The sequence below is a fragment of the Fukomys damarensis genome, unplaced genomic scaffold, assembly GCF_012274545.1.
Source record: "Fukomys damarensis isolate Sample0158 unplaced genomic scaffold, DMR_v1.0_HiC HiC_scaffold_36, whole genome shotgun sequence".
Classification (NCBI taxonomy): domain Eukaryota; kingdom Metazoa; phylum Chordata; class Mammalia; order Rodentia; family Bathyergidae; genus Fukomys; species Fukomys damarensis.
In genome coordinates, this window is record NW_022900948.1 from 42,119,813 (window position 1) to 42,144,321 (window position 24,509).

General features: G+C 52.4%; 2 protein-coding genes across 15 annotated transcripts in view; one reads left to right on the plus strand and one right to left on the minus strand.

Moving 5' to 3' along the window:
• Window positions 1-14,039, minus strand: part of Angptl2 (angiopoietin like 2) — a 31,533-nt gene extending 17,494 nt beyond the window's left edge. The window contains exons 1-2 of the mRNA XM_010613568.2: window positions 13,548-14,039; window positions 183-1,048 (exon numbers count right to left, since the gene is read on the minus strand). Coding sequence (XP_010611870.1) covers window positions 183-999 — 817 coding nt within the window. The 5' untranslated portion in view covers window positions 1,000-1,048; window positions 13,548-14,039. The remainder of the gene's footprint in view (window positions 1-182; window positions 1,049-13,547) is intronic.
• Ralgps1 (Ral GEF with PH domain and SH3 binding motif 1) overlaps window positions 1-24,509 on the plus strand; it is a 250,289-nt gene that overhangs the window by 155,418 nt on the left and 70,362 nt on the right. The gene's annotated exons all lie outside the window — the stretch shown is intronic.

Sequence of the window (24,509 nt, forward strand, 5' to 3'; positions counted from 1 at the left end):
TATGGTCCCCCTGTCTCTCCCCAAGGGCTGCAGTGGCTGACCCAAGGGGTTACTAGGAGATTGCTCGAGCCTCCGGCCTGGCCTCAACTGGCAGTGGCTCTTCCCCCACTTTGGTCACAGCCAGGGGAGACCCGGTGCCTGACTCAGAGGTCCACATGGGCCAGGTTCCCTGAGGAACTTACCCGACGGCTTGTCTGTGGAGGATGGGAGGCTGGTGAGGGCAGGCATGGTGGGCAGAGGCGGCGGCAGCACCTTCAGGTTCTGGTCACTCTGGATCTCATTGGTGGAGATCTGGTTGGTGATCCGGTTGTAAGTGGGTGGCTGGTACACCCGGGGTGGGGTGACAGGGGGCGGCTGGGGCACGGGCCTGGCGGCGGGGACCCTCTGGCAGTGCTCCTCGAGCTGTGCGATGACCTCGGACTGATTGTGGGCCAGGGTGGCCAGGTGCTGGTACTTGTGCTCCAGGTCTTTGTACTTGCTGGCCAGCTGCAGCATGTCGGCCGTCTGGTTCAGGATCCGGTTCTCCAGCTGGGAGAGCTCCAGCGCGTTGTCCCGCTTCCGGATGATCTCGTGCAGGAGCTGCATGTAGAGCTGCGTGACGCGCGAGTTCATGTTGCGGCTCTCCTTGCGCAGCAGCTTCACCTCGCTCACGATGCCGCCGTCCACCTCCACCAGCTGCTGCAGCGTCTCAATCTGCCGCTTCTGCTTCAGCAGCTCGCTGTTCAGCAGCTCCAGCTCCTGCTTGTGCACGCGGTTCTCCAGGAGAACCTCGGGCTCCTTGGAGTTGACGCAGATGGCGCCGGTGACCCGCTGCTGGGGTACGATGAAGGTGTAGGTGCACTTGTCGGGGGACTCGCCCGCCCGCTTATACCTGTTCAGGTAGATGAACTCACTCTGTGGGCCCTCCTCCGTGCCCTCAAAGCCATCCTCTGGGCCTGCAGCAGCTCCCAGCGTGGCCAGCAGTCCCAGCCACCAGCACGTCACGCACAGTGGCCGCATGGTCCTTGCGATGCGGTAGTGACTCTCTGCAGAGGGGACCTGTGAAAGCCTGAAAGTAAACAGAGGAGAGCCGGTGAAGGTCGCCCCTGCCTGCGGCCTGTGCCAGCATGACCCCTTCCTTCTCATCGGGCCCAGAGTCCTCCTCATGCAGCTCTGGGAGGGTGCATTCGATTCTCCTGAAGTGGGGAGACACGGAGAAGGGAGGGCCCGGGAGTCTGCAGGTCAGAGCTGTGGCCCCGCCGTTCCCAAAGCCTAAGACCTTTGCATCTGCTCACTGTGCTCTGCTGATGCCCGAGCCGCCCTCGTGTAGCACCTGCAGTGGGTTCAGCTTTGCGGGGGCCGGACCTGGGTTCGACTTGACCTGGTATCTCCAGAAGATGGCATGGAGCAGGCTCTCGGCAAATGTTTGTTAAACTGATGACTCGCTAGACACAGTATGGGACGTGTTCGGTGTGTAGTGGACGATATCAATGGAAGGATGTGTCCGGTCACATGGCTCTAGTCTCCGTGTTAGCCCCAAACAGGAACAAACAACCGAGCTCTCCTAAATCCAAACATTCGCAACAGCCAGGGACTGCACGGTCCAGTCATTGCAATGCGGTTAAATCAGACTGGAGCAGAAGACAGGCACGTGTCTGCAGACGTGCTTCTGTTCTATTCTTGGGCCACTCATCCGTTTCCCCAGCCATGCACTGAACATGACAGTGTGGCAGGCAGTGCGAACGCTGCTGGGGACAGCTGCAAACAGGACCGAGCCGGCTCTTGCCTTCACAGGGCTTCTGTAGCCTCACGGGCCCCCAAGTACTGGGAGGGTATCACAGGGACCTGATCTAGTGGGAGGCGTCACGAGCGCTTCCCTGAGAAAATGACCTTTACACGGACCCTCGGGGGATCAGAAGGAGTTAGACGGGCCTGGCAGGAAGGGAGGATGTGTACTGTTTTCTCCTCTGGACCTTTGAGGACAGTCCTGGCTCTCTTGCCTCATCGCGGACTGCCTACATCCCTGGTGCTGTTTCTTGAAATGTCCAGAAAATCTCTTGACCTCGCAACCCTGCTCAGTTCTTTTCCTGCTCCCCTTTTCGGCAAACCTCTCTAAAAGTTGCCTACACTCAGGATTCCAGGAAGCTCCTCTCCTCTCTTCCTATTCCCGGGTGAACCCACCCTGTCAGCCGCTGCCCCCACACACACACTCCAGGCTCTCCAGCCAGGTCACCAGTGGCCAACGTTAAATGTCCGCTTCCGGTCCCTGGCTGCTCCTGCTCAGCCTCCTGGGCTGGTTCACCTTCACGTTCTTATTTCTTAATGTCTCCAGAGTCTTGCTGACCTTCTAGATCTCCTCCAGGCTCTGATTAACTTTAGGCACAGATCACTCCCATAGGTTCTCTGTTTGACTCCAGACGCGTATACTCAGTGTTTCTTTCATATTCCTCCTTACTATCCACTGGGCATCTCATAGTGCACTTATTCCTGTTTTTTACCATACCTGCGTCCCCACCTGCTTCTCCCAGTTTTTCTTATGTGAGTAAATGGCACCTCGATTCTAGTTATGCAAGTCAAGCACTTTGAAGTGGTCCTCAACTCCTTCTTGTCTTTCATATCCCCCATGTGATTCACCAAGTTATGATAGCAGCGTCCTAGAAACATTCCCAGCTTGCTCTGCCACCCCCGGCTTAGAGTTCTCGAGACCTTTCATGGACATAGCAGCTCCTTTACTTACTCCAACGCTCAGAGTTAGTTATTAGGATTGTGCACGTTTTGAGGATGAGGAAACTGAAGCTCAAAAAGGTGCCAGGTAACTGGCCGTGGGGCCGGTCTTGGAGTGGTACAATCATTCTGGGTACCACTGTGCCATCTCCATGGTGCAGCCTCCCTTCACCTTTCACCTGGACTGTTGCAGTTGTTTCCTAACTGGTCTCCTGACCCTGCCCCCACCCTCCTGTCCTCCACTCAGCAGCCAGAGGGATCTTTTGCCAAAGTCAGATTGGATTGCTTTTATGCAAAACCCCATAGTGGCTCCCCATCTTGGAGTGAAGGTTAATGACTCTCTTGGGCCCTCCATGACCTATCTCTGCCCCCTCTCGTGTCTCCTAGACCCCCTGTCCTCTCTCCTCAGACAGCGAGCTCCTCTACACACTGGCCTGTGGCCCTTGTAGCTCCAGGGCCTTTGTTCTTGCTGTTCTCTGCACAGAATGTCTGCCCCTCTCTCCACTGCTCACACCCTGGCCTCTTTCAGGTCTTTACTGAAATATCACCTTCTCCATGAGACCCTCCCTGCTTAGGTAAGACTCTGACCTCTCCACCTCTCCCTCCAGAGTCCTTGTCGTCAATCTGCCCCATGGAGTTCTCGGTGAGGGCAGGGGTGAACTCGGTTCCATGTGCAGTGCTTAGCATGTGGCCTGGAATGCACAGGTGCTCGGATGTTTGCTGACAGAATGAAATACTCGACAGTTGCAGTGTCGTGGGGAGTGCCGTAAAGGGGGATCTGAGGAACTGGGGAGCCCGTGACCGGGACTCCTGAGGGGCAGAGCCGTGTCAGGGAGGGCTAGAGCAGATTCAGTAGGAAATCAGTAACAGCCTTTGAGTAGTGCCACCATCTACCTGGCCCTGGGCTGTTTTCCTGTAATCATGACTGTCCTTTGATGGTAGACACTATTTTTATTTCTGTTTCTCAAAGGAGGGAACTGAGACTCAGAGAGACTAAATGACTTGCCCAAAGTCACACGTCTAAAAGATGGCACAACGAAGACCCATCCCTGGTCTGAGGGACGCAGGCCTTCAAGCTCTTATGACTGACTGCACAAAAATGAGCTTAATCTGGCTGAGTAGGAAGAGAAGAAAAAGCATTCACACGATCATTTTCCGGTTTCACATTCATCTGTTGTAGTATTAGCCATGGCACAGGACTGAAAGGTTTATCCGCCCTGGACTGCTGGGGTGCTTCCCCAGGGAGCCCCTGGTCTCCACCTGGTGCTAGCCATTGTGCAGACGCAGAGCAGAACCTGTGCTTCACAGGGCTGTGCTGAGTGAGCCGTTTCCCTGAATGCCAAAGCCCAAGTGTGCTTCCAACAGACTGCTTGGGCCTTTTGGGTAGGCAGAGAGGTGTCTGAGAGCTTCTGGCTTGGGTTTGGGGCTCTGCTGGGAGGTAGGGCTGAAGTGATGTCAGTGGAAACCAGGCAGCGTTTGGGAGTGTTTGCCTGGTTTCCAAAGCACTTTGGCCGCTCCCGCGCGGGTGGCCACGCCTGCCCCAGAACAATAGGGAGGAGCGGGCCCCTGGCTAGGGCGGGCCTGCCTGCGCCTGCGCCTTCTTCCGTGGGCTTCTCACCTGCTGTGGCTGGTGACAAGCGCCTCTGTACCACTGGGCCCTGGCCTCTTTGTCAGAGGCCCAGGGAGGCAACCTGGCTCCAGGAAAAGGGTTGATTTCTAAACCTTGCCCGGCTTTCAGACCCTGGAGGCTGCAACGTTTACTGTGGAGTTCTAGCCCCTCACAAGCTTGGGTTCTCAGAGTCTCCTGGGAGAACTCTTACCCTTGACCCTGAGATCCTGAAGGCTGAGCCTCCTCTGCAAAATAGAGGGATCCGTGTAGGTAAGTGGCATGGAAGATTTCAGAAATTAGAGACTGGAATAACATGGTAGCCACATGATAACAAGAAGACCCCAACAATGGTAACAGTGCAGACTAACAGGAAGGAGCACTAACGACTGGACAGGAAGTGGGCTGGATACTTTTACCACCTCCTTGAATGCTTACAGTTGCCCCATGAGCAATACCGCTGCTACCCAATTCACATAGTTATAGCACCGCCCAGCCCAGAAGCAGCCCACTGGTTACCCCGGTCCCAGCCATCCTTGCACCCTCCCCAGAGCTGACTCATGGTAGGGAGGCCAGAGACATATGTGATCATAGACTGCGAGGATCTGGAAAGAGCATTTCTTGCAACTATTAGATTAAAAAGTAAACCAAACTTGTGCCGCGTTTTGAGTTCTCGAGGCCTTTTGTGAATATAGCAGCTCATTTACTTACTCCCACGTTCAGAATGAGTTATTAGGATTACACACATTTTGAAAATGAGGACACTGAAGCTCATAAAGGTGCCAGGTAGCTGGATTAGAGGCACACTGCTAGCTGTGGGGCCAGTCTTGGAGCAGCACAGTCATCCTGGGTACCACTGTTCCATCTCCACCGGGCCTGGACTTTTGGGACTTGGAGCATATTGACTCCCCAGGAGAAAGGAACAGAAGGAACAGAGCACTGTGCTCGGAACCTGATAACCCAGAAGGGTTGTTATTCCCCCGTTTGACCAGTGGAGTCCCTGAAACCCAGATAGGCCCAAGGACGCAGCCAGAGACACACGGACAGGACAGGTACGGCCCGAGCTGACCCAGCTGGAACGCCAGGCAGCCTCATACCAAGGGCTATGCTCCCTCTGTAGCCTTTGGCCTCCGAGGCATTTATTTTCCTTAAAGATTTCAACCCCCTCGTCCTTTGCTAGTTTGGCAGTTCTGAATGGGCAGTAATGAGCATGTTTACTCTTACTCTCTTGGTATTTATTCAACTAATTGCATCGCAAGAGAAATAACCCCCAGGATTCCATTCTTCTTAGGCCTGAAGAGGAGCTCAGGCCCAATCAATGCCCTGCTCCTCAGTTTCTTCCTTTGACCAACAAAGAAAAGCAAATCCAACTGTTTTCCTTGGCTTCAAAGTTAAAGTAAAAACGACTCTCAAAATTGCTTTTCCACATTGTGTTGTGAGGAGTTTCCATTGTGCATGGGCTTTTCCTCCCCACCAGTGACTGCTCCACGTGACAGCCTCTGCACAGGGCAGGCTTGGGCCCTACCCAGCCTCTCGTGGGCTGCTTCTGCGAGGCCCCGCCTGGCCTGCGTGGTGGGGCCACACACCGTGTGTCCACATCCCTCTCGCCACTACGGCGCTGCAGCCCAGACTGTGGGCCACTTTGTGGGTAGAAGTGTCATCTTGGTAAAATGGAGCTGTTTCCCCTGGGGCAGAACCTCCTGGCCCAGGGCCACTTCTGAGCTCTTACCCCAAAGGTTAGAAATGAGAAAAGTTTAAATAATAATAATAATAATTTTTAAAAATGGTAACTATAGCCAGTTACCACTGTGGCAGGAGCACTCCATATACACTGTTTCACTTTCTCCTCACAACAGCTCTGGGAGGGAGGCCCTGTTATTCCCGGGCCACTGTGTGTGGTGGCTGTACTGTGCACTCTGAAACTCTAGGGCAGTGATGGCGAACCTTTTAGAGCTTTCAGTGATAACAAACACCCAGCTGTGGCACACAAGCCATAGGGCCACCCTTGCTCTGTAGCACAGTGTACCTCCCTGGTCTTGCCTATACATTACAGCTGTTTTCTAACTCACACAAAGATGCTGTTAAGGCTCACAATTGGCAAGTGAGGGAACTACTGAGATTCGAATCATTTACCGAAATGACCTAATTACTAAGTAACACGGCTGGCAAGAGAATCCCAAAATACACCCCGAAGCATACTTGTTATGCAAGCATCACAGTGAGAGTAAACCCAAAAGAGAATGTTCTCTGGCCTTTCAGGCAGGAGGAGGATGGGAGTATTCTTGGGGGTCCCCAGAACTGCAGACAGCAAAGTAACCTCTAAATTAGGCTGTGTTCTCAGGAACTGTCTCATCGTTTCCGGGTTATGCCCCTGCCTGAGGAATACAGAGAACACCCCACCCCAAGCCAGCACCACCCCTCGGTCCCTGCACACAGACAGTGGCTGAGGATGTGGCCAGGCTAGAGGCATCCCAACTCTGCAGAAAGCCTGAGAATCCAGCCTCTGTCAAAGTGGCAAGGGCGTCTGAACTGCCTGGCCCGACTGTGCCCAACTGGCCCCTGATGTCTAGGTTCTGGAAAGCTAGACACTTGAGCTGTTTGAGTCTCATGGGCCAGAGCATGAATCAGTATAGTAAATCGACATCAGGACAGAAAAGAGACCAGTGAGAACTTAAGCACTGACAAACAGTTGTGCCACTGAAAGCTGGCAGAATGGCTTGGTGAGCTGACAGAGTGGCACCCGTGCCAGCTACTGAACCGGGACATGGGAAGGAATCAGATAAAGAAAAAAATCCAGAAGGAAAGCCCAGGAGGGCTCAGCTGACCGTATGACCAAGAGTAATGGCTGGCATTTGTTGTAAACTTGGCTCCGCTCTATTTCTTTGCCTCTCACAGCCCAGTGTATAGAGGGCCACACATCCTGGTTGGCCCCAGCTGAGGCCTGTGGTCCTCTGTGATTAATAGCGTCCATTCTTGCTCTCAAAAGTATCCTGATCAGGCAGCACATGATATGGCCCCCTTTCCTAGGAGAAAGGTGTTATCTGCCCTGGGCGTAGAGGAAACCCAAGTCGAGGAAACCTGGGCCACTGCCCTTTCACTCGGAGTAAATATTGGGTCTGGGATTCAGCTGACACTGCCAGCCTCATGATGCCCTCACTCCCTCCAAGGTCGTCTGTCCAGCCAGTATGAATAAGAGGTGCCTGTTTGTTTGTTTGTCTAATGGCCAGGATGCAGATTATTTCTTACTCACTGTTGACGGAATGGGTAGAAATGGCTTTCAGGTCAGCACAAGGGTGAGTTCTGTTGAATATTAGAAAGAGCTTTTTGATCTTGCAAGTGGTGAGACCCCAGAATGGGCATCTAGGATGAGTAGTGGCAGCCTCACCTTCGAAAACCTGGAGAAGGGACTATGTATCATTTGTCCTCAGTGATTCACCCCCAGCCTGGAGGCCAGGGAGGGAATAACCAAATCTCTAACTGCCATCCCTCCCAGCCCAAGGTCCTGTGAATCATCCCTCACCAAAAGGCCATGTGGGCACCCAGGGAGGCTGCAGCCTGCTCCCAACCCCGTGCTGGCCCCGCTCTTGTAAGACCTATGAATGAACAATTTGTCCCTCCGTCTAGTCTTCCAACACGCGTCTGTTCGTTTAGCCTTCCCATCTAGCCATTGTGGGAACACAGGCGCGAACCAGAGACGCTGACAGTCTGGACGGAAGTCCTCCGCGTGTGCCTGGAGACGTGACGGGGTGGGGAGGGGGTGCCCGTGACTGGGCTCTCATGCTCCTGCCACAGGTGAGCTGCTGGCTCCAAGGAAGGGCTGAGTGCATGGAGCCGGGCTGTGGTCACACTGTGAGATCACAGGGCAGAGGGGATGTGGTTAGGCAGTGGGGAGCCTGGTGCTTTTGCCAGGGGGACAGGGTAGTGCTGTTACTTTCTCCCGGTGCATTTTTGGGGAACCATTTTGAGATTTCCCCCAGAATCCATGCACTGGTCCCTTTGTGCCAGGAGCCATGGCCAGCAGAGCGCAGGCAAGGAACCTGCAAAAGGCATTTGAAAGTCCAGCTTCTGAGTGGGCTCCGGCATTTCTGGCGGTGGCTGGTGTGCTCTGGACCCTGAGATCTGGGGGAGCCCCTCATGAGAGGGAGGAGTGAGGGGCCGGGTGGACAGCACTCCCCTGGGTGACTTCCTAGGAAATCCAGGCCTTGCCTGGAGGTGCTCGTCTGAGTCAGCCGAGCAGATGAAGTCGCTTACCCGGGAGCACAGAGCTGCCGAATGGTAGAGCTGTGCTTGGAGCTAGATGCGTATCGTCCGAGCTAGCCTTCTAACCCACACAGTCCTACCTGGCTCCGACCTTTGGGTGCTCTCCCCACTGCCGTTCGCACTGTGCTCACTTCTAGGACCGCCTTTCTCACACTCTCACGCCTGGATCGTGTCAGCACACTGCATCCATGCTGTGCTTTCTACCTCAGGCACCTTCCCCACTGTCCCAAGTCTTCCTTTTTAAGGGGACCTCTCTCAAGGTCTCTCTGTGAAGTCACACATTTGCAGTGAGGTTCCCTCCCTTCCAGCTTACAGGAGCGGCTGTAGCTGCCTCCAACGGAGCACCCAGGGCCCAGACTGACTCTATGTGCCTTGCACTGTAAGTTTATTACAAGCAGGTTGAGAGCAAATTCCCCTTTGAATGCCCAGGACCCAGGATGGCACCTGGGCTACTAAACGAGAGCTCAAGGATTGTGTTCATTCCGTTTCCTGAGCATTTCCCCTGGCTAGTCATGGGGAAGGGGGTCAGCGGGGTAGAGATAGAGCAGGAAAAAGAAAAGAAAGGAGGCAACCCCCATCCTCCAGGGGCCCACAGTACCAGGCACTCATCATAATGATATCCGGATAGGATGGCTCAGGGGTTCTAATCTAGCCAGGTTGGGGATTGGTAGGAGGAAGGGGGTGACAGAGGAGGGAGGGTGCCCCAGAAGAGACTGTTGGACAGTGCAGAAGGGGCTGGCACGTTCCCTGGTGGGACAGTGTCTTAGTTACTTTCTCGTTGCAGAGACAAAATAGCCGACACCCAAAGTTAGAGGAGGAAAGGTTTATTGTAGCACAGTCTGTAGAGATTTCAGTCCATAGTTGGCTGGCTCCAAGGCAGAGTGCACATGGCAGGGAGAACAGTTGATGGCAGGCAGAGAAGGCAGAAGGCACCAAGGCAGCAAGCAGCAAATGACAAGCAGCGACCACAACATCCCTCTTTCCATCCCTTAAACTCTAATCAGGTGGGGCACCCTTAATCCCAGCATCGCAAACTCTAGGTCCAGCTACCTCCAAAGAGCTCCACCTATGACGGCGTGAGGTTTTGGGGCGACATCTAGATACAGACCATAACAGACAGGCTAATTATGGAAGCCTGGCTTCCAAGGTTTCCAAGTTGCTTCATCACTCCAGGGTCTCATCCATCCCACATACCCCTTTTCTGCCTGGCTGGGGTAGGTTTAGAGGTTTGGCGATGGAGGAGGCACACACAGCCTTCCCTGGTAAAAGGTTGGGATGAGACCTCCTCACGCAGGACTTTGGGCATCTGGGACATGAGAACAGAATTTACCCTGGGCTTTTTCAAAGCAGTCTTCACCCATGAGCCTGAGGACTAGGCAGCACAGGGGACTGATGCTCTGGGACTGCTGGCCCCAAGACAGGCAGGCTCATTTCACCAGGGAACAGAACTGACACAATAGCTTGATTGTCAGAGGCCTGGCTCTCCCACCCAACATTTTAACATTCCTGTGATCAGAATGTGTCTCACAGTTGATGTGTACGGGGAAGAGGACATTGTAACATCTTAATCCCCACCCCAAGCTGTTATTAAATCAGTCATAAGACTCAGTCCCTGTGGGGGAATATAGTTTTGTCATAGAAACTGCCCCCAAATGAGGTTTCTGATGCAACCTGCATATGACCACAAACTCCAGGCTGTCTGTGGCTGAATAACCCTTCTATTTGGGGTGTTTTATAAAAGTCACACAAAGGATCTGCTATCCAGTGTATTGCCTTTTTCTTGAGTCTTCTGTCTCACAGTTATGCAGGCTGGAGTGGGTGGAGTGAGCAAGCATGGGTCTGGATTTGAATCCTTGCCTCTTGGCCACTGGGGGACTGTGGGAGAAGTACTGTACCCCAGGCCTCAGTTTCCACTAACTGTCTTGAGGACCCTCTCAGCTCCACAGGCCTCATACTGTGGTGTGTTTGTGTTAACATCTGCCTGCCTCATCCTGCTTAGGCTGCGGTCTCTACACAGCGGAGCTCCACCCCTCTCTGTGGGTTGTCAGTTGAGAACATTCCAGATTAAGTGGGCCGTGATTCAGAGTGGCCAGAGGTCGAAGGTACCTGCTCTGGGCAGGGCTGCTGTCTGTTCTGTTGTAGCTACCAGTGCGGTCTCAGGAGCTGCTCCAGGGTGGCCCAGTGAGCTCCACTCCTACAGCCCTACAGGAGTCTCCGAGCAGGAATGTTGAAAAGGCGCAAGTCGTGCCTCGGTGACATAGACAAACGTTTCCCTGAGGCCCTGCCCCTGCGTGCTACTGCCAGATCTCTGATGTCAGGGCGAGTGTCGCTTTGTGTCCAGGCTATATGGCTTCCAGGGCTCATTTGTAAGAGATAAACAGTTGGGCCTCTTCTGTCTCAGAAGTGGGAGTCCATGGACAGCAAGCTCTGCCCCAAAACCCGTGAGCACATGGCTCTCTTGCAGGGGGCAGTGCAGCACTGCTGGGACGTAGGGCAAGGACCCAGTGATGGCAGCAGGCTCAGAGAAGTTGAGGCACCACGAACAAGGCCGTGGAGTGAGCTGGCAGAGGCCGGGTTTGGAGCCAGACAGGCTGAGTCCTGGGTTCTAGTCCTGTATAGTCACTTAAACTTTGAGCGAGTTAACTTCTCTGTGCCTTTGTTTTCTCGTGTGTAAAATGGGGTCGTGGTAAGGGTGAAATGAGATCAAGTGCAGGTTTCAGCCTCGTGGGTACTTTATAAGTCACTGTGGGATCCTTGCTCTGCCTACAAACTTGCAACAGTCCTGGCGGTGCCCTCTTGGATATATGTATTACGCTTCTGAGTCTCTTCCACCCCGACTGCCTTTACTGAGCAGCAGTCTTTTGTTAGAGAGGCCCGCGAAGTCTGTCAGAGCCTCTGGGCCAGAGAAGACGGGGCGAGCCATCATACTCCAGGCCACGACAGGGAAACCCATGGCTCCAACAGCCCCAGAGGCCTGGGCCAGAAAAGCACATATTTCACAGCAGCTTGCAAAATGCCTGTAAGTTCAGAGAGCCCCTGGGACCCTGCAGCCACTGGCCAGAAGACCCTGTCCTGGGTTCAGGTCCACCAGTGCCGTGCACAGCAATATCCGCCACCGTGGCCAGGCCTGGCGGTGGCACCTTCTTACCACCCCCTCTGCAACTTCAGGACAGGCCTGGCCGTTGGTCCTGCCGTAGGCCAGAGAAGTTCCATGTTCTCATCCTGTGTAACTCTGGAGGATGCCAACAGGTAGACAGCAGTGCCTGCTGGGTGGTAGGATGGTCGGGTGCTCTGCCTGTGAGGTTGGTGTGGGAACTTTGGTCCATGTGTCTATACTTTTCCTCAATGTGGACCCCAGGGTCTCAGACACACCATACAGCCCCACACTCCTGCTCTGGACATAAAGCCCCTTCGGGCTCCTGGAAGGTTCCTCGGTGGGTAGTGGGGGTAGCCGCATTGGCCCTGCCTTCTGGAATTTTTCTGAAAACTGTAGCAGCATTCTGTGTGTGTAGAACAGGGGAAAGAATTTGGATCCCTGTGCCCCCCTCTGTGTGATTCTGATTGTTATGGCTCCCCAAATCGGGTGACTAATGTTTTCGAAGGGTTTGCAGCACACCGGACACTGTGCTGACTCAGGTCACATGTCTTCCTCCTAGAGAGCAGTAGTGTAAGGCTCAGGGCAGACCCAGCTCCACACCATTGAGCTCAAGCCCTGGCTGAGCACGGACGAGCCACACAGCCTTGGGCATGGCATTTCGCTGCTACCTCAGCTTCCTCACCTGTGAGATGGGGGTGATAACAGCATCCGTAGTATAGGATGGTTGTGAGCAGTCTGAGTTGGTAAAGCACCTGGATCAGCTGTCACTGACATGTCACTATCCCTGTCCCATTTCTTGTATCAGGAAACTGGGCTTTAGCAAGGCTAACTGTTCTGCCGAGCCGTTTGGCTAGTTCGTAGAAGAGCCCAGACCTGAAGCTTGCTCACGGGTTCTACCCTATTCTGCCTACACTTAGAAAAATCCATGTGAGGAGCGGTTGCCCGGCTTGGGAAGTGGCATTCTCAACTTTCCTCAGAGCCCTGGTGAAAAGAGATCCTTTTCTGAGTAACCGATCTGGCCTCTGGGAGCTCTCATAATCCCACACAGAGGCAATAGCTGACCCGTGACACACATATCACAGAAGCAGAGGGAAGGATCAGGGAGGAATTTCTGTTTGGAAATGTTATCTAACCATGAGCACTTTCAAGGGACTCGGTATGTGGTGCCTGCACCATCCCCTTGCTGGGCTGCCAAGGAAGCCAGGGGCCATCCAGTGCTAGGAGGGGTCAGGCACCGTGGGTCTGAAAGGAGAGCCAGGACAGCACTTTCCCCCAGGCACAGTGGCAGAAACTTGGAGCTGACACATCCCAGGTACTGCAGGCAAAAGCCTCGGCTCCTCTCTCACCAGCTGGAGGGATATGAGCAAAGGCTTCCGGGACCCGGGGAGCTCCAGGGCCCCGGCTGCCTCAGGACTGCATGTGCTTTTGCTTCTGCCTTGGTGTGTTCTGCAGGCTGGGTGCCCAGGAGCCCAAAGCCTAAATATACTTCCCAAGCTCTCGGCTGCCCTGTCACTGCGTCCCCAACATTCAGCCCGCCACCCCTCAAAGCACACACCTCCACGCTCGCATACCCTGGCTGCTGCTGTTCCTCGCACCCAGGAGCAGCTGCCTTCACCCCAAAGGCTTTGTCTGGGCCTCACTGATGAAGTCCTCAACTTCCTAACCCACGATTCTGCACTCATCCTGCCCCTGCCCAGGTTTCCACAGTGCTGCCGGCACATCCTTGTTTGGCTCCAGATGGAAGCAGGAGTGACTCCTGTGGGTCAGCTGCACACACCCCCAACAGCTGGAGGGGTCGAGGTGGCTGAACCCCCAGCCCCTGGCCGGCTGCAGTGCCTGTCCCTGCCACTTTTGCCACAGAGCTGCGAGCTGGCTCCTTACCTCCTCCTCCTGCTTGGCTCCCAGGGCGGATCCTCACATGCTGCACGGTGGCCGTCAGCAGGGCAGCCTGTCCATGGGCTCCAGGAGGAGACCCGAGTCACAGGCCGTCCTGGCTGCCCAACAGCACTGCCTCACGGGTCTCTGCCGGCTGACTGTAGCCTGCTGTGCGGGACGAGGTGGCGGCTGGCCTGCCTGGGTGCTGCTGGGCTGATCGCAACCTGCTTTTGCTCACAGCAGGGCGGGCAGCCGCCTCAGTGCCAGGCTCTGCAGGTCGGGGGCTCAGGCAGCACCACTCAGGGCTCGGGATCCATCCTCAGGCCGACTGCAGCAGCCTCATTTGAACTCCCAACTCCTTTGTGGAGCCTTTACATGCCGCCAGAGGAAACTGTGAGCACAGCCTGACCCTGGTTGGCTGCAGGCACTTTTCTCCACCCACCAGTGCAAGAGGATCCCCCAGGCCCCAGAAAGGCTCCGGGCCTCCCCTCAGCCCCAGACAGGGGCGGGCGGGCCCGCCCAGTGATGTCACACTAACTCCGGCCCCAGCTGGCCCGGCCCAGCATCTCAAATCTACTTCTAGGACAGCAAGGAAGATGATGCTCATTTTTCCATTTCTAACAGTGACAGACCTAGATGAACCAGCTCTCCTGTTATATCACCATTATGTGGCTTGAGCATCCCTCAAGCCTTCGCCATGCAGCATCTTGTAGCCAGTAGATGTCACAGAACCCCTCATCTAGCCCCCCTCACATAAACCTCTCATATAATTCTTGTTTACTAAAATGATCTTAAAGCACATAGCATAGTCTTATCCAATGCTAGGATAACTATGGAAGAATAATCTTGTATATGTTTGTTTCTTCACTTTGCCTGGAAATGGAGGAAATATTTACATATATTATAGTGCTTTTTTTTACTCCTTCCTTGGCACAGGCAGCCTGGCCAGCTCCACTCCCTGGCTCGCCTGCTCCCCAAAGCCTGGGCAGCTCCAGGGCGCCCTGCGGAGGCAGAGTGCATCCTTTTGCCTCGGATAATGGGTTTAGATCCGCTGCAGCTGTGCTTGCAGCACAGCGGGGCTCTGGACTGCTTCCTGCTGTGCCCTGCCCCGCTGAGCCGTCTACTTCAGCCACAGCTCTGCGCCATAGCCTCTGTCTTGTCAGCTCCCTCACTTTCCTCTCCAAACCTCGGGAAGGGCGCCCACGGCTGAGCGCATGGAAGCCAGGGCACTGGCACAAGCCGGTGGCTCAGGACCAGCGGCTGGGGGAACGGGGTGTTGCCCCGGAGAACAGCTGTTACTTTCTCCCCAAGTCACCTATCAGGCTCTTGCAGCAGTGAGCCCTTTACCTCCAGAGAGCTACCTCACAGGGTGCCCTGAGGGTGTCCCTGAGATCACCCAGGGAAGGTTTACATAGAATCAAAGATGCTGCTGGTTGCGCAGGCTGGGATCTCATGGTCCAATCCTTTGCTGTGTGACCCTGCTCAGCCTTTGAGGTCTCATCAGCAGGGATTAGGGTTCTCTTCTAGGTGCCCTAGAAGACCCTTTGGAGTTCTCAGCACAGAGTCTGCCTTGTTAGAAGGAGCCCAGCATTTCATAGGATCAGGGCAGGAAAGGAGAAGATGGTGTCAGATACCACCAAAAAAAGCATCCTCCAGACTCATCGCCTATCCGACCAGGTTAGGGGTAGATCAGGGGGGAGCAAGCCCCAGAGGTACCCCCAGGGCATAGATTCCTCCCTCTGCTTGAACTACTAAGTAGGAAATACTGGTTGAAGACTGCTGCTTTGCTCTCAGCAGTAGCCCCCCTGATGGGGCCCCAGGGGTCAGGGAGCAGCGATAAGCCATTCCGCTCTTTCTTGTCCAAACTCCTCACTCCCAGAAGCCAAGAGCTTAACGAAATGTTTGCTCTAGGCTGTTGTGTTTGAGTGGTGACTTGTTACACAGCAGCAGTAACTGAAGCAGACCCTGAGGCCAGTGCACGTGTAAGGAGCATTTTAGGAAAAATAGGAAAGAGGAGCCATTTGAGCCAAGGAGAGATGATGAAGCCCTGTTGGAAAAGTGGGACTTAAACCCAAAGAGCCACTGAAAGGTTTTGAGCAACATAGTATGGAGACCTGCTCTTATTTTGGTTGTTGAATGGAGACTGGCCTGGCGGGAGTCACAGACGAGGCATTTGGAGCCGGTCACAGTCACAGCAATCCTGCCAAAAGAGGTGACTGGATTCTGCAGCAGCCCTGGGTCTAGAGTAAGTCCTGGGACCAGGTACAGCTCGAGCCCCTTGGTTTCTAATTTCCTAGGTCCCAGCAAATAGGGAAGGAACACTAGGGACTCACCCATATTCCCACAGCTCACTGTCCCTCTGGTGGCTCACAGCAGTGACATGCCCTGCTGAGGAGCGGTAGTCAGCTCTGGAATCAAACTCTAGTTCTGCCATTCATTTACCTCCAAGCCTCACCTTCCTCAACTGTAAGATGGGGGTGATACAAATGTCTACCTCACAGGGCTGTTGTGAAAGTTGAATGAGATATGACACATTAGTGTAACACACTGGTTAGTGTGTAATCCAACTTCTGTTAGGTGAAATAAGTTTTATTCCTTCCTTCTTTGAGCTCCGAGGACCCTGAGAGCAGGGGCCTGTGTAGGCCACATGGGATGATCCTGTTGTGTGGCCCAGTGCAGAGAAGAGAACTAACGGCTGACTGGCTGGGGAGGATGAAGAGCCGTGCTCAGTATCCAGCAGATCTTGGTGCAGATCCCAGCCCTGTCACTAATCTTACACAACTTTCTCTTTGAAGCTTTGTGCCACATTTGTAAAAGAAATGATGATTCTTTGTTGCTAAGGGCAGGTGTGAGGATTGAATAAGATAATGTGCCCCAAGCCTGGCCTTGGGTGTCCACCATTACTCGGGGAAGGTATGCTACTGCTCCTGTACCCTGCTCACCCAGAGCGTCTCCCTCCAACTTCTAAGGTGATGGCTCCCGGAGCTCAGAACCCCTACACACACCTCTTCCAGGAGCTCCATCTCACATTTCCACGTGCTGTGGGACAGAAGCACTGTGTGACTAAAGCATTAGAAGAAAAAGAAAGTTTTTTCATCTTCAGTTTTTCTCAGGATGAAAAATGTGTACTGTTTACATAGTTAACAAAATACAGAGAATCTTAATGGATGAACTACAATTTGTGTAGAAGATTTTCATGTTTTATCACCTGACAGTGAACTTTTTCTTTTGAAAATGTTGGGACATTCTGCTGAGATACTAGGTACGTGGCAGGAGTATATGTTGGGGGTGGGGGATATGTGCGTACTATGATTTGCAAGATGTGCTTGGGAGGGACCACTTTGCCTAGTCTTGCAACCTCAGAGTCCTACTGACATTTAAAGGTTTACATATTCCAAATTGACATCTCCTGTTTCTAAAACTTTTAAAATGTCTTTCCATTGTCTTCTGCCCAACATTGCTTCAGATGAGAAGTCAGCTGCCTTCCTTGTTGTTGTTTCTTTTGTCTATAATGAGTCTCTCCTCTGGCTTTTTTTTTTTTTCTCAAGGTTTTATTATCTTTGATCTTTGGCAGCTTCCTTACGATGTGATTAAGTATGATATTCTGAGTCACTTGGACCAGTACGTTTGAGGTTTTTTTCCACTGATTTGAGGCTGTAGGGTAGTGATGGCAAACCTTTTAGAGACAAGTGCCCAGACTGCAATGTACAACTCACTTACTTATCACCAAGTGCCAACACTGCAAAAACCCTGAATCCTGAGGTTTTTAGTTTAGAAAAAAAATGACTCATACTTTAGCATTTTTTGTCTTAAACAAAAAACAAGTAGCAGGCATGCCACAGGTTTACCACCGCTGCTATAGAGGAAATTGGGGGCTATTATTTTAATCATTCAAATATTTTTTACACTCAATTCTCCCTTTCCTCGTCTTGAACTCTGTCTACATGTGTCGTCACATAGGTCATTGAAGTTCCACCTTTTTAAAAAAATTTTTTTTTTACTTTGTATTGAGTTTAATGGTACATTCTAGGTAGAAGTTCCACTTTTCACTCATTTATTCGTACCTTTTCTTCTCTTATGCTTCAATTTGGATCATTTATATTACCTGCCTTCAACTTTACTAATTCTTTTTGCCTCAGTACATAATGGGCCACCTATTTCATCTGTATTTTGGGCTCTAGAATTTCCACTTAGATCATTTTTATAGGTCCCATTTCTCTTCTGGAGTTCCTATCCAGTCATTCATTCTGCGCTTCATTTCCTGAAAATCCTGTGCGTATTTATAATAGGCATTTTAAAGTATTTTGTGTACTAATTTTAACATCTGGGTCAGGAGTAGCTCTGACTTTGTTGACTTTTTCTCTCTTGACCGTGGATCACATTTTCCTGTTTCTTCACATGCCTATAGTTCTGTTGCATACTGGGTATTGCGGGTAGTATACTGAAGAGACTTAACATCTTCTAAAGAATGTTGTTCTAACAGGCAATTAAGTTACTTGATTTTGTGGAGTTTGCTCTTTAGGCTTTGCTGAGATAGGTTTATTTTTGGCTTTTCTCATAGTCCTGGTCTTACTGTAGGACATGACTTTTGTGGCACTAAGTCAGAAGTTTAAGTGTCTGCTAAGCTCCTCTAACTTGTCAGGACTCAAACGCCAAACTGTTTTCCAGGAAATTCCTACTACTACTGCTTTCTGTTGTGATCCTCGGAGTCCCTCTCCACATTTGTACAGTTTGGAGTTAGCTAAGGATTGAGGGGAATTTGTGCATTAATATTAGAGCTTCCCCTTCTGTAGCTTTCTCTTTTCTGATACCCCTTTCTCCCCAATTTCCAGCCTGAAAATTCAGAACATATCTCATCTTCCTAGACAGTAAGAGTGCTGCTTCCTGTTCCAGTTCTAGTCTTCTGTGCAGCTCCATGCAGCAGGAAGTGCCCATGTCTCCTTTCCCCATCTCTGCTTTTGGTTCTTGTCTAGTGCTTTGAAGTACTTGTTTTCAATATATTGTCCAGAATATGTAATTGTTGACCAGAGGAGTTGATTCAACATGATCTGCTCCTTTAAGGAACTGGAACTTCCCACATCCCACTAGAATCTATCTTCTCACCCACCTTTCTTCCCTCCCACTGCTGTTGGTGCCCCCCGTGATCCTACGGGATGGTCGGTGGTTCTTAGTCTAGGGTTTGCCCCTCCTGCTCTTGGTCATAGTCTGTTTAGAAATATCAGTCCTACAAAGTCGTAGATGGGTTCATCTCAGTGTACCACCTGAGTACTAGAAGATAAAAGAGATACGTTATTCTCATATGCCTAGTTAGTGCATCAAGCTCAACATTTTATAGGTATAAATTCATTTTATCCTCTAGTTGTGCTTTGGACCTTGAATATCTCCCAAAGGCCCATATACTAAAGGCTTGGCCCCCAGCCTGTGCTACTGGGAGGTGTTGGAACCTGTAGGAGGTGGGGCCTAGTGGGAGGAAGTTACATCACTGGTAGAGTGCCTTGAAGGGAGCATTGGGGCTCTAGCCCTTCCACTTTTTATCTCTTTGTTCCCTGGTGGCCATGAGATAAACAGGCTTCCTCTTCCACATGCTCCTGCTGTGATAGACTGTGCTGCCATAGACCCACAGCAAGAAGGCCAAGTGACCAAATGGACTGAAACTTCTGAAACATGAGCCAAAATAAGCCTTTTATCCTTATAAATTAATTATCTCGGATTTTTTTTTTACAGTGAATGAAATCTAACTGATATACCTCTCAGAACTCTATGAGGGAAATATTATGATTCCATTCTCTAACAAGACTCTGGAAACTGAAGTTCCTAACGCCAGGCCAGACAGTGAGGAAGTAAAAGGACTAGGATTGAAACCTGTGTCAAGCTGGAGGAACACAGTTGTCCTGAAAACAAACTGCGTTTCAGTTCTAACGCACTCTGTCTTGTTTCAAGATCTCTGGAATCAGGATACATCCTGCAGTCAATATCATACTGTAGTCAAATTAGCGTGCTTTTTCTTTCTTAGTGGAACATAACACATTTTATAGTGGAGGGCTTCTTGTCATATTCAAGAAAGTGTTGCAGTTTTTCGTCATCAAGACTCCAGTGAGGTTGGCCTATAATTGAAGGCAAAAAGGCAAAGCCCCCACCTCTTGGTCAGCTGGTCTTGGAAAGGCCTGTGGGGAGTGTCAGAGCATCAGGAAGCCTGTGGAACTCCCAAGAGCCTCCTTCCACCTAGATGTAATACAACATCTCTAGGCCAAGAGCGAGCCAGCTGGTCCCTTCTCTCTTGGAGGCGAGCATCAGGTGCTGTGACTTGCTGCCCTGTGCTGGGGGAGGGGGTGTGTGTTCTCTGGCTCCGGTGAGGAGAAGCTAGGAGACTTGTGTCTGCAGGAACATTCCAAGGCAATGCTACTGTCCAGTGTCAAAGGGTCTGCAGGCACCATGGAAAATTCTCTGAGGGCACTGTGTCTGTTAAACACTTGGCAGACAGGTGGATCCAAATGTCAGAACGGGGTGCAGGCTGCATTTAAGAGCAGCCCTGAGAGCCTGCTGTTGGCTCACATGTGATCCATTTCACTCTTGATTTCTTGACCCACCTGTCAGGGCACAGAGTCAGATAGCACCTCTCCTCAGCTGTGGACACTGTCTGACAGTCCAACATGTTTGTTATTCAGTCAGTAAATATTGACCAAGCCCCATCTGAGCACCAGAGTTTGGGATCAAGGTCAGTTTTCCCGAAGCCCATTTGCTAAGTCTTTTAGTTGACTGGTTTTCATTTTGTCTCTGCACAGTATTTTAAGCAATCCTCATTCAACCTCGTCCCGGCTCTCTCCTCTCTCCTCCTGCAGCTAAGCTGAGGCCCAGCCCCAAGAGGGGAGACTGAGGACCAGCAAGAATAGAGACTCAATTGTAGTTTGCTGGTTTTCTTTGTTTCTTCAGAACAAAGACTTCACAGAAATTTTCCAAAGCTGTTTAAAATCATCCCCATCCAATATAAAGTTTTAAAAATATTGTCATCTTTGGAAACTTGTCTGGGTCAGACAGGACCCTTTCCTTAAATAGGAGATGAGGGACTGAGGGCAGTGTTATGGGCAGTGGGGGAAGATTGCGACCTTTTACAGATAGCTGCTGAAATCCTCATCCCAAAGAGCAGCCAAGCTGTGGCTGACCTTGTTTGCCTTCGCTGGGTCCCAGGGAGGCAGCTGAGCAGATAATAGGGTAGGTCACAGGCAGAGGAGTGGTATAGGCCAGTGGGAGTGGCAGCAGGGAGCTCTCTGACCCCAGGTCTGGAGTGGGGAATTTCAGAGACCCTACACGTGGCCTTCAGGGAGTAAGGGCAGTGGTGCAGGAGGTCTGCTCCGACACTGTGAGCCTGAAACCCGGGAGAGCAGGGATGAGGCCTTCCCTCTGCTGAATGTTCTCTGTGTGCTGCCCTAGATCTGCTCTTTGGCACCCTGCCCTGTAACCCAGAGGCTGACCTGTATGGGCTGCCTCAGTGAGCTCCCTTGCCTTCTGGCTTTGAGTTGGGGCTGACCACGGGCAGGCACCAGCAGAAGATGCGAGGGTAGAAAGGGAGGGAGGGAAGGCATGTCCATAGCTAGCTGCCTCCCTGCTGGACCGTGGCTGCCTTGGAAGTATGGGGCATTGGCCAGGCCTGACTTTGAATTCCACATCAACCACTTGTTACCCACGTGAATTCGTCTTTCCTTAAGTCTCAGTGTCTTCATTTATGAGGTGTAATTAAAAACGATGACTACGTTACATTTTTAAAAACGTGTCACGGTAAAAGACTTGGACATTAATCCCCTCCTCAATCCTTCCCTTAGCTTTGAGTGCACCTGTTGTCCTTGCCTCTTTCTGAAGCAGTTCAGAAGTCCTCTTTCATAGCATGTCTTTGGTTGCGCTGTTACCGCTGCCTTGATGCCCCGAATCAATTGTAAACATTTACCTTTTATGGTCGTTTTGACTTTGGGGAAGAGCCAGTAGTTACACAGCGCCAGATCCGGGGAATAAGGCGGATGAGGGCTCGCTACCGTTTTTACGAGCCTGCCTTTTTATTGCCCGGCACTCAGCAGCAGCATTCACTGTCGTTTTTCATCACACCTCGTGAAGACACTCATGAAAGAGGACTTCCAGAACTGCTTCAGAAAGTGACCAGCACGACAGGATGCGTGTTCAAAGCGAGAAGTCAGATTCTGAGAATGCGGATGAGCACAGATCCCCAGAGCACTATGTGGGACACAGTGGGTGATCGGGAAGTGTGGGCTCTCTTCCTTTAGTAATTTGGACTTCCCATTATCTTGGCTCCTCCGAAGGTCGCCACTCATTTTGCGTCTCTCCAGATAATTTTCCTTTTCTGGTTTGCATGTCTGTCATTGTCTAAACCAGCACCACCGTGAACCATGCTAACAGGGGTGCTTATCTGCCCCTTCCTTTGCCCTCAGCCTGTATAGGAAGTGTGCTTAAGTGAGGAGAAAAGCCTTTTTAAGACAGGGGAAAGCAAGCTGTGGAAAGACAGTGCGCGGACACAACCACACACCCGGAATGCGCTCCGCATTTACGAGCACTTACTGATCTTCACAACAGCCCGCGACATGAGTTATTTCCCAATTTCTAGATGCAGGAGCTGAGTTAACTGCCACACGGGGGGCCCCAGGAGAAGCGAGGTGGTCTAGCACCCAGGATCTGCATCTCGACCTCTGGTTTTTTTGCCTCTGTGATAAGAGAAACCTCAGCTCCCCAGGCCCCAGGGAGCAAGTCATTTTAGGTAATTGACTGGTTGGCTGGAAAACCACAAGACTGTCTCTTTATAGGTGCAGTGTCTTAAACTTTTTACCCCTCTTGTTAGCCCTGTTGCACAGATGGATGCACGTGTGCACCGGCTGCTCACGCTGTTGGCCTGTCCTGGCGACTCAGTCGTGTTGAATACACTGACTTTACTGTGGGCTGTTGGAGGGGATGCTTCTCACAGGAGCCTCATAAACCCCAGTCGTCTGTGCTGCGTTTCCAGCTCTCCCTGGCAAACACCTTCCCTTCCCAGCCCCTCAAACCTCCCTTATCGGTTGCTTCTCACCAGCTAAGCTCCCAGAATCCTGATAGAGTTATTTGTAAATGGCACCAAACCATCGCAGGTCTGTCCCGTGCCACTCAGTGACTGAGCCCCATCGCCGCAGTCCTGGGCGCACCAACACCTCTCTCTCACTCGCTGCTGGCCATTTGTCACACACTCCTGTGGGCCTGACCCTGAGGGAAGCCCTCCACGTGGATCCTCCCATCGAGTCCTCAAAACAGGACCTTCCAGGAGTAGTTCCAGCCCTTGTCATCCACTGAAGCTGAGGAAGGTGGCTCGGCTCACTGAGGTTAGGGAAGCAGTGAACACAGCCTGGATTTGAATCTGGGCCCCTTGAGACCCAAAGCCCACGTTCTTAGGCTTCCCAGCCACGTGAGGTGGGACGACACAGGGAAGCTTCACCCTGTTTCCCTGTCTGTAGGATCGTGCTGTCTGCCCAGGGCCACTGCCAAGGTCAGCTGAGGTGTATGCCTGACAGCGGCTGTCGGTCATAGTTGGATCTCTTGTGCCGCCACTTTGGCCCACCTGGCCCACAGTTCAGAATTAACTGACAGTTCATAGAAACACTCAGCAGGGGCGCTGCCCTGCTCACTTTGTGAGGCTGAGGTCTGGGGTGTGGCCTGAAATTTGCATTTAGTGCTAACAAGTTCACTTGTGGAGCACAGGTGTAGGGACCAGGACGGGCATCTGATAACTGCTTTGTGTGTGCCAAGGCTGGCTCTGTATTGGGGTGGGGGTACCCTTTGGCTTTCCCTACCTATTTCCTGGGAGCTGGCTGTATGCTTTTTCCCCTCGTTTGTATGTCACTGACCTGGAAAAGGCAGCGTTTAAGCCACATGGTGATGTCTGAACTGTGAAGCATGTCCTGATTTCCACTTGCTTTCCTGGTCCGTGAAACAGAAATCACTTCTGTCAGTTAACCAGCAGAGCAACAGCAACAAAGCATCTTCCAAAGCACTGGCTCTTGGCTTCACGGTGGGGATCCTAGGCTTCTGTGAGGGTGTGCTTGGCACTCTTCCCTCCCACGGGCTGGAAGGGTGGTTGGGCCACCTCATCACCTTGAGGCTCCAGGGTCCAGCCCAGGGCCTGACCCATGCCAGTGCGGTGCCAGCCAGCATCACTGCTGACAAATGAGCAAGGGGCCTGGTGACACAGTGGGGGAAGCTAGGGCCAGAACCCCGGCCCTCCCTGCCTTTGCCAGTGAAGGCAGTGAAGTTACTCCACCTGAGTAACTAGTGTGCAGTGTGTGCCTTCATCTCCCCCTTTCTAAATCAGAGATAAAAACAACTCCTGTATATCTTAGGTTTGGCAAGACAGGCGTCCAAACCCAGGGGAAGTTCTTCCTTTGGCCGACTCAGTGACGTAATCGTGGCTGTCATCATCATCCTGCCGGCCAGGAGTCTGCTGGTTGGAGCACGGGCCCGAGCACCAGACTTCCGAGTTTCAGTCCCGTGCTCCCTCCTTATGCACGTCCCTCCCCTGTGCTCCACTGTGCCCCCTGGAAAGCCTCACAGAGCTCTTGTGACCACTGAGAACATGTGCATCAGGGGCCTCGCTGTGTGGCTGGCCCATCATCAGCCCAGACTCTCCCCTCCCGAAGCTGCGGGGCCAGTGAGCAAGAGAGCAGCCTGGCCCAGGAGGAGGGCAGGCTGCCCTTCTCCCTGACTCCCACCTCAGTGCCCCCAGGGGAGAGCTAGCAGCCTGGCAGGGGTGTGCCCTGGGTGCAGAACCACCCCCAGCTTCTGTGGCTGGACCGCTTCCTCCTGGCAGCCCGGGGAAGAGCCTCTCAGTCTTTGGCCAGGAGTTGACACGTTCAGCTGGTTCTGATTACTCTCACAGCAGGAGAGCATGCTGAGGTGGCATCCTCTTCCTCCTCCTCCTCCTCCTCCTCCTCCTCCTCCTCTTCC